Source organism: Hakea prostrata, chromosome 2, assembly GCF_041222555.1.
Source record: "Hakea prostrata isolate BN-2017 chromosome 2, UWA_Hpros_2, whole genome shotgun sequence".
In the NCBI taxonomy this organism is placed as follows: Eukaryota; Viridiplantae; Streptophyta; class Magnoliopsida; order Proteales; family Proteaceae; genus Hakea; species Hakea prostrata.
The window spans coordinates 32449844-32460276 of NC_142601.1; the positions used below are offsets into that span (position 1 = coordinate 32449844).

Sequence of the window (10433 nt, forward strand, 5' to 3'; positions counted from 1 at the left end):
TCTATGTTGATGACATAGTGATTACAGGCAATGATTCAACATTTTTTGTCTTTTATTACCACTCTCGGAGCTCCCTTTGCAATGAAAGACCTTGGAAAATTACACTATTTTTTAGGAATAGAGGTTTTGCATAACTCTGATGGATTATTTTTATCTCAACGAAAGTATGCTTCGAATTTATTGAAACGATCTCATATGGAAGATGGTAAACCAATGGTGACTCCGATGGTCTCTCGGCTTCCCTTGGATTTCTCTAAGTCATTCACTGATATTACTTTGTATAGAAGTCTAGTTGGTGGACTTTAATACTTGACCATGATTCGACCAGATATTTCCTACACAGTTCATCATGTTTGCTAGTTTATGCATGCACCTTCTATGGGTCATTTTGCATTAGTTAAACGCATTATTCACTACATAAAGGGCACATTTGAGAATGGTGTCCAAATTCATCATCAGAGTTCCTTACAACTTTATGCCTTTTCTGATGCTGATGGGGTGGTTGTCCCCTTACTCGCCGTTCTACCACTAGGTATTGTACTTTTCTAGGCTCTAATTGTATATCATGGTGTGCTAAGAACGGCCCACTGTTTCTCGTTTTAGTACGGAAGCCGAATATCGTGCTTTAGCTTCCACTACAGCTGAGTAGACCTGGCTTGGCTTCCTTCTTAGAGATATTGGTGTTCCTCAACATACTCTTATTACTTTGTATCGTGATAATATTGGAGCTCCTCATATGTCTGTCAATCCCATGTTTCATGCTAGAACGAAACACATTGAGTTGGACTATCACTTTGTTCGGGAGAAAGTGGCTCTGGGACACATCATCACCAAATATGTTTCTTCACGTCATCAGCTTGCAGATTTGTTCACAAAACCCGTCGCTAAGAAGGATTTTTTGGGTTTTATTACAAACTTGGTCTTAGGGGTCGGCCAAGTTTGAAGGGGGGGGGGGATTAAGCATATATAGCATTACGTAGGATATACACATGTATGTCTTGTCTTGTAAACACCGCGCTCAGTAATAAATCATTGGAGATCATTTCATTTCATTTCTCCACAGTTCCCCCTGCTTCGACGTTTACGCTGAGTTTGACGCTAAATCGGGCAGGTTCATCTGTGAAGGTAGGAGAATGAGTACCACGGGCAAGTCTATTTGCGAGGATAAGGGATGAGGAAACGCACAATTGAGTGGAGAGGCTCATTCGGCCAAAAAAAGAGTGGAGAGGATCGACATCGACCCTCCGTACTATGAATCTATGATACCTTGAACGTAGATACAAAACGCATTCGATAATTGTGAAGCACATGGCATCACATGTCGTACTTCCGAGAGTGAAGCACGTGGTTTCACATGATGCTTGTGAATCTGTCAAATGAAGGCCCTACAGCTTTTAACATAACAAACCCTAGCAAAAATACTTTTCTTCATTAGCCGCATTTGGAATTTACAAATTACAACCTCACACCGCACGACCGCCGTCTGCGGCAAGGTCAGATGATCGCACATGCGACTTACATGCGACTTAGGTGTTCGATCATTGGCGTCAAAGAAAAGGTCAATCCATCTCGTTGGCTGATGGCTTCCACAATGAGAAATTCATCTCCTCCGACGCTCGTATTTCTGGATCTGGCAATGAAGCAGCCAAAACTTGATTTGGACATTCTTGAAGTGCCAATGGGTTGGACACTTGGGCTGTTCTACTGATAAATTGGGTGGCTGTCTTTCAAATGGCTCATGGGGATGGTTGTTCAATAGTGGATCTCCCCAGGGTAAGTCTAGCTGTAGTGGGGGAATTCTGGCACCAGAAGCCATCTCTCTGTTTGAAGTTTCTATCAGAATGGGAATCCAAAGGCTCCAAGAGCTCACACAACAATTCAACCATTAGATATAATTTAAGATCGTCCAGATAATGTATTATTTGCTACGAACATCTCATTGAATTGTACGATTATTATACAATATAATGGCAACAATGATGTGGCCAACCCCCCTTCTTTTTCTCCTCCCAAAAATTTAAAAAGAAAAAAATTGAAAACTCTGACCTTCTACATGTGCCGAACCTTGGAAAGCGTTTTGATAATTAATTGGATGCTTGTAAAAATTTATATATACTCCTTATTCAGATGTTCGCCAGTAAATGCTCTTATCGGTCGGGCTTGTTTATCAGTTCTGTTCCTGTGAATTGGATCTATGCTTGGACAACAGTGCAAGGGTATGGCATTTTTTTTGTTGTAGTCATCTCAGCCTGCAATGACAATAAGAAGAGAGCAATATATTGGTTATTTGGTTACATGAAAACAACGATATGGCGCAAAAACTGATAAGATATATATTAGCCAACTTCCCCAAATATAGAGCAACTTCAAGGAGTCACATTTACATGAACTTGGTTCAGGATCCAAAGATTTCTGTATTCCATAGTTTTTAACAGTTTTGAGTTTTGCTCAGCCAAAGTGTAAATGAGGTGTCTAGGAAACCACATTTTGCTTGAATTGGTTCATTAGTTCCAACACAATTGCCAGGTTCCAGCATCTGAAATCTATAAATGTATAGTATTCGTCTTCGAGACGGTTTCAGTACAAAGACTTGGCTACGGTAGAATTCAGAAATGCTACATAAAAACCTAAAAAAATTGAAAATCAAGAAGCTAAGAAGAGACCCCCCAATCCGGAGCCTAAAAAGACCACCCGGGGGGGGGGGAAGAGGTCACTGAGAAATCATCTAGGACGAGTATGATAATAAATCCAATAGATTCAAAGATATTTATACCCAATTTGCTATTTCTTGTTCATGAGGTGTCTAAGAAACCACATTTTGCTCAAATGGGTTTCATTAGTTCCAACACCATTAGCAGGTTCCAGTTTGGAATCTGAAATGCATTAATGTATAACATTTGTCTTCAAAATGGTTTCAGTACAAAGACTTGACTATTCTACTCTACAAGTAAGAAATGCTACATTTTTTTTTGGTAAAAAAGAAATGCTACATAAATACCTAAAAAAATGGAAGATTAAGAAGCTAAAAAGGGATAGCCTCCACCCAAAAGACCAATCAAAATAGCGGAAACAAGAAGAGGTCAACAAGAATAACATCTAGGACTCTAGGAGTGCGCTAATAAATCTAATATACTCGGAAGATATTTATACACAATTTGCTATTTCTTGGAGGGAGAGGTGTTCGGTATTGTATGGTGTACAATCAAACTCAGCTGCCAAAGACAAAAACGAATGGATGTGTCATCAACCGGCCGATACCAAGCAATTCAGTGCCTAAGTATGTGAAAATATAAAATCTGATGTTTCTTTTCCGTAACATTTAACAACTTCTTAGAAAAAACAGACAATTAGGCGAGCAACCAACCATAGTTGGTTACACCAAACGATAGGAGACAAATGATCATAATACAAATATTCATCTAACACAAAAAAAAATTTTGGTGGGCGGGGGTGGGGTTGGGGGGCGGGTAAACACATATATAATACATACTTGATTAGTCTGGTGTCAATGTCAGAGTGTTGCAATCCATATAGAGAATATTCCATATACTAAAGCTCTTTCTGAGAAAATATCGGAAGTAAAACTACAACAGTTATAAAAGGGACATTGTAATTGGCTCAAACTCTTTCTGAGAAAATATCGGAAGTAAAACCACAACAGTTATAAAAGGGACATTGTAATTGGTTATAAAAGGGATATTGTAGTTGGTTCACAGAAACTAATTAACAGAGAAGTGAAGGGGTTGGGTAGTGTCTGGTTCATCAGAATTTTGTGATTCCCAAATCCCAGCCACTAATGTATGGTGAAAGTAAAAGAATTGAAGAGCACCTTGAATTGATTGCCACCAACCATTTCAGTTCCTCTTTGGATCTCCCACCATTCGTCACTTGGCGTTCCCAGAAGTTATGCTGGTCTGAAACCTCAAGCCCAGATTAAAAACGCAGTGAAAAATGTAAGGGGAACTGACAAAAATAACACCTGCATGATCCAACAGCACAAGAAAGGCATACCATTAGAAATTCGATTTCAGTATTCTATAAAGCACGACTTTTTCAAGGAAATTTAATGAAAAACCGAGGATAGAACACAAAAGAGCTTGTTTTTCTATACATGAACTCTGTTTCTTACCTTAACACTAGAAGCTGAAGCAAAAATCATTGTTGGAAGACCATAAGCCCCTTCTCCCTCTGCTCCCCCTCCTCCTCCTCCTCCCCCCTGTAACCCGATGTCATAAACTGCAGTACCATTGGGATAGTACAAGCCATAGTTCCTCTCTGAGGTTGGGCCAGGTTTAAGATTCTCATTAAAGAGGGCAAAAACATAGACGTCGATTGGAGTTGATGGTCTCATTGGAGTACCTTGTTTTTGTTCTATCCTCTGCAACAAATTTCCATTATAAAGCCCTGCATTTTCTGGGGTAGCCCCAGGCTCATCAGAGTCACCTTGAGATGGCCAACCTGTCTCAGAAATTTTAACTTCAATATCTGTATGACCCATAGCTTTCATTGCCGAATAAACAGCATCAATTTGAGCATACAACATGTTATCATATTTCAGGTTTGTATTTGGATCAACTGACCCTGGATTGGCTTCAAATAGAACATAGGGTAATGAAACACCATTTGGGTCACCTTTATAGGCAAAAAAAGGATAAGCATTTATAAGAAAAGGAGAATTAATCTGAGAATGGAAACTGAGAATGGGTTGGATGTATTCTGCAAGATCTTCACGGAATCTACCACCTGAAGGAGGGAAGGAGCTTGCTAGAATAGCAAGCGAGTGAGCAGAGGAAACATTCACTTTATCACTTATTCCAAGAGAAACAAGACCATTGTGGATGTTTTGCATTGCTGGGAGGAGATAAGACATTAATTGGGTATCTTTACCAGCAAAAACTTCATTTCCAACGGTGATGGAGGTGATCTTGGTCTGTGGAACATAGGGCTGGATATTTTTTTGCAACCAAGCCTTAGCTTGGTTGGGGTCATTCATGGATTGAAGAAGCTCGTTTCCTACTGTAACGATGAACTCGACATTAGAATTGGAGAAGGCCTGGAGAACATTTGGATCAGCATCATAAAGTTTTACTCTGTTTACGCTGACAGATTCGAGGAGAACAGCAACTCGAGAAGGAGATGGGAGATTGTTGGCAATCTGACCGTAGTTGATTCCAACTGAAACGCTGAGGATCTGGACAAGTAAACCTGAAAATGAAAAGCAAGAATAAATGTCAGAAAATACTGGAAAAAAAAATGATTCCCATTGCCTAGACGAGGAAGAAAAACCTCAAAATTGTTGAAGAATTGAAATCTTATAAGAATAATTTCAGTTCTTAATTTGTAGAATGAAAGAAGAAAACGAATCACGGTAAAAGCTCCATTGTGAATCCACGGAAGCGAGAGAAAAGTGTGAAATGAGTGATGAACGAAGTATGATTCTGACCTGATAGGACCAGAAGCAGAAATAATGGGCAAAAACAGAGAAGAACCGCCATGGCTTGCTGATTCGTCCTCGCTTCCGAGTTCTGTGTTACCAACTTCCAACTATCTGCTTCAATCAACTGTGACGGAAAGCTGGAATAGAAACGAATATATTACTTTCTGGGGCTTCAATGTCCTTTCCCAATCTGACACTAGATTTTTTCTAACCCTGGGTACTACCTACCGGCTACCGACTGAAAGAGCTCCTTTATTTGATTACCCTCAACTTCTTCATTATTTACATGATATATGTTGAATTGAAGCACTTTGCCCTCAAGGTCAAAGTTGAAACTACACCTGCACTAACTACCTCGAAATTTTTGCCCTACAGGGAATGTTTATTAACTACCTCGTAATTTTCTAGGGGTGTCAATTTATAAGTCGAACTGTTAAAATCGAATTGCACCGATACGTTATATTTCAAATTAGTCTAAATCGAATCTTAATGAATTGTGCTGGGCTAAAGGTGGCAGAGCTCACACCAGCCCAAAACCGAATCACAACTCGTTATGCCCCGTTTTGTAGTTTTTCATTAAATAGCATTTGAATCATCATAATACCACTAAATAGTTGGTATAGACAATTAGAAAAATTAAGCATGAATTCAAAAATCAAATAGATATCCTATTACTTGTAAGGGACAATCAGAAAGATTAAGTATGAATGTCCAACTTAATGTATTAAGTTTGTTTAAATTGAGTAAATATTTATTCAATCGAGAGGTATTTATTTTGCATATCAAACTAAATACCAACTCAAAAAATAAATGAATTTCATAGAAGCGAAAGAAAAATCTACATTCTTACATAACAAGAACCTAATTTCAAAAAAACAAGAACCTAATTTCAAGACAATCAATCATAACATAAAATGAAATTTAAAATGATTTTTGGTTTAAGAATTTGTTTATAGATGACCATTCAGTGGAGCTGAGGAATGATGTTGCAGTCTCTATGTTACTACTTACTATTTAAGTTCTTGATTTCTATAGGGTGGGTGAGATTTCTACGACGTTGAATTACTTTTAAATTTTTAATAGAAATTGACCAATAGCACTTTTGCTTTGTATGGAATTTTGACTTTTATTGCAGGATGTTCAATTGGTTTTTTTTTTTTTGGCACACCATCAACCATTAATCTACCCAAATCTAAACCATTAGTTAGCCCGAACCTAAACAGCATCAAACCGAAACCGCCCCAAACTCCACCATTGGCACCCTTATAATATTCTATGGTAATATTCTTGTGTTTTAAGAATAAAAATAACTCAAATTATGTATGTGAAATTCCATGTTTTTGTTGTATTTTTTTTTTTGGTGAAGAAAATAAATTTATTTAAAAGAAAAGCCCCTGGAATACAAAGTACCAATTACATCAAAATGCAACAGCCAAAGAACAAAAGGGGGGGGGGGGAGAGAAAGAAAAAGTAGAAGCCTGAGAAGTTGCAGCATAAGAAGTTAATCTATCAGCTACAAAGTTTCCTTCTCTCTGTGTATGATTCACAATTAGTACATCAAACTGATTGGAAAGATTGAAGATATCATGTATGTAATGGCTGATCATCCAAGGGGGAGTCTCTGATTTGTTGTTAATCAGTTTAACAACAGCTTCATTGTCACTTTCAATAATGACTTTCTTTAAATTAAGGGAGATAGCTAGCTTCATTCCTTCTCGAATCGCAGCAGCTTCCATTTGAATGGCTTTTGAGTTTCTTCCTTTACAGTAGAAAGTGAAGAGAGTGTGACCCAAGTGATCACGAGCAATACCACCAAATCCAGACTGGAAGTTGTTGGAACCCTGGCTGATTGCAGCTCCATCAACATTGATTTTAATGAAATTCAATGAAGGAGCTCTCCATTTGATACTTTTGAACTCCTTTTTTGATCTGCTATGCTGATGAAGGGCGAAGTGCTCTGCTGCTATTGATCGAGCGGATCTCCATATATGGTATGGTATTGAAAGCTAACCAGATGTGTCACAACATAAGTAAATGTTGTATGCGTTCCTCTAATGCTGAGCTATTTCTTCTTGCTGATTTCAACCAATGAGAAATCTGATCTATAAGATTTGTGGATCGATTCCACCAACAAATTCTGAGCTTTGGACCATACCTGTTTGGCAAAGTGGCAATGGAGGAAGATATGATTAATAGTTGCTCTTTCTTGTGCACAAAGTGAGCAAGTATCACTAATTCTACATCCTCTTTCAGCTAAAAGAACAGGTGTGGGAAGCTTTCCATGCAGCAGTTTCCAAACAAAGTGAATGCATTTGGGGGGCAATGGGAGGTGCCATAAAACAAGCCATGGTATTTTTTGTTGTTTAAAATTTTTAAATGAATCGCTACTTTGGCACAACTTTGAGCGTATTTTTCTCACGAAAAAAACAATGCTTCTCTTCAAAAGATAGGAAAACACTGTCTTCCAATAGGGACATTGAAGTTTTTTTAACATTAAAAAATAACTTCTTATTATTTTTTTTTAATAAAATAACCTCCTATCTTGTAACCGTAAAACTCAAAGTTTATTTCCAATTTATTTATTACAAATTTTTTTTTTCCCAGTATAATTATACATGACTTCCAACCTAAGCTATTCGTTTGAATGAGATTTTCGATTTTATTGAAGGTTGAATTGTTTTCCCAAATGCTCCCTTAAGCACGTTGATAAGAGGAAAATTGCATCGAACCCATTTAACCGGGTTCACACCTTTCGTTCTAGTTGGACCACGGTCGGAACCCACCTTAACCTAATGTACAACGATCGAGAGGGCGCCGCACTTGTGTTACTAGTCACGAACGACCTCCCGAATCTAGCGGTAGGCAAAGCTTACTTGTAGGAAGCAACTATCGTCACGGCGGAGAGGGAATTGTGCTAAAATTGGTAACTACCAGCACCCCCGAATATCTAGGGTAAAACCCTATAATCGGACGACCACCTAAAGAGATCGAGAATTCACCCAACGGTCGAGAATTTGAGGTAAAAGTCTACATAAACTAGTGACCTACTCACCCAAGAGGTATCTGAATCGTTTCCCTACTATTTTTTCCTTCAAGTTTATGCTCTACAATTAGCCAAAGCCATTTGTGATCAGTTCAACAACTGACTTAAGCTTCGGAGGTGGCCTCCCGACCTCAACGGTCGGGCCATGTATAACTATTTTGCAGGCCATCATTAGGAGATCCGGAGGCTTAACAATTTCTGGACACATCATTTGGCGCCGTCTGTGGAAAATGCTTCGAGAAGTCATGGTAACTAGATCGACGGCGGTTGTGGCGGCTCAGCAAATAGCAAACATCCAGCCTCCTAGGGAATAATCCATCCAACCCCGAAATGTTCGTGGAGACGGAGGAGTAGATGATAATGAACAAGAAAACCATCCAAATCCTCTTCAACAGCAAATGGATCAAATGCACGTCAATTCCTAGAGATGCAAGAGATGCTCCGCACATTGGTCAAGCAGGTAGTTGCTCCCCAAGCTCCTGATCAAGTGGAGGCCAGAAGACGTGTGGGAGAAGCGGATGAGTGAATCTCATTCGAGCGCTTTCCGTCGAAAGGGATAGACATCTAGCCGTAAGCCAAAATTTTGGCCAGAATGCTCAGAGAGATGCCTAGAGGAGAGCCCAAGGATTGAGAACAGGAGAGCCATCTAGGAGGGACGACTGGTATGACAAGTCGCAAGGTAGCCGAACCGGAACGACAAAATTGCCAAGGGGAGTTCACACGCATTCCCTAACCTTCAGATGTTCGGATCGAGGAATCATTCGGGTAGACGATGGACGACCGTTGCATATTGGTCGAGAACTAGCTAATATCAATCAAAGGTTGGGACAAATTTCCCAAGGAAGAAGAACCGATGACATCTATTCGGTCATTAGGAAAACTCCATTTGTAGAGGTTATTGCCGGATTCTAGTTTCCACATAATTTTCGACTCCCAACTTTTACGTCATTCGAAGGATCAGGAGACCCCATCGCCCATATTAGTTACTACCAACAAACTATGGCGGTGGCGGGAAATTCTCTGTCGAGTATTCAGTTCGTCCTTGACTGGGGCAGCCCAAAAGTGGTTCTCGAACCTCCCTTTTGGAAGAATCATCTATTTTGAGGAATTGGCCAGAAAATTTGTAGGTCGTGATGCGTCCAGAAATTGTTAAGCGATCTCTTGACGATGGCCTGCAAAATAGTTAGACGTGGCCTAACTGTTAAGGTCGGGAGGCCACCTCCAAAGCTTAAGTCAGTTGCTGAACTGATCTCAAAAGGCTCTAGCTAATTGCAGAGCATAAACTTGAATGAAAAAATAGTAGGGAAACGGTTCAGATACCTTTAGGGTGGGTAGGTCATTGGTTTATATAGACTTTTACCTCAAATTTTGGACCGTTGGGTGAATTCTCGATCTCTTTAGGTGGTTGTCCAATTATAGGGTTTTACCCTAGATATTCGGGGGTGTTGGTAGTTACCAATTTCAGCACGATTCCCTCTCCGCCTTGACGATAGTTGCTTCCTACAATCAGCTTTGCCTACTGCCAGATTCGGGAGGTTGTTCATGATTAGTAACACAAGTGTGGCGCCCTCTCGATCGTTGTAGATTAGGTTAAGGTGGGTTCCCCGTGGTCCAACCAGAATGAAAGGTGTGAACCCGATTAAATGGGTTCGGTGCAATTTTCCTCATATCATTTGCCCTGCAGACCAAGCGTTTGAGCAACACCGTGGAATGCTTGGTTTGGCTTTGCATTCTTCCCGAACATGAGTGAAGACAAAAAGTCTTTTCATGTTAAGATATCCTTGCATTTAATATTTCTAACATTTACTGTGAAACCCGGCCCTAACCTTAACCCGGATACTCTTTTGTCTGTATGTCCGAAGACCCAAAGTAGAAGTGAAAGTCAACTATGGGCCATATTAGTAGAAGACATAGTGTTCGACTCCAAACTTATGGAGATTGAAGATGATGCCC

At 39.6% G+C, this 10433-nt stretch overlaps 1 protein-coding gene across 1 annotated transcript; it reads right to left on the minus strand.

Moving 5' to 3' along the window:
- Positions 1-1148: 1148 nt before the first annotated feature.
- LOC149024231 (glucan endo-1,3-beta-glucosidase 14-like) lies at positions 1149-5598 on the minus strand. Its single transcript, XM_089144542.1, has 4 exons — positions 5444-5598; positions 4130-5205; positions 3830-3979; positions 1149-2249 (listed from the first exon to the last, which is right to left on the minus strand). The coding sequence occupies exons 1-3, from the start codon at positions 5493-5495 to the stop codon at positions 3923-3925; spliced, it is 1185 nt and encodes a 394-aa protein (XP_089000668.1). The 5' UTR covers positions 5496-5598; the 3' UTR covers positions 1149-2249; positions 3830-3922.
- Between the last annotated feature and the right edge of the window lie 4835 nt (positions 5599-10433).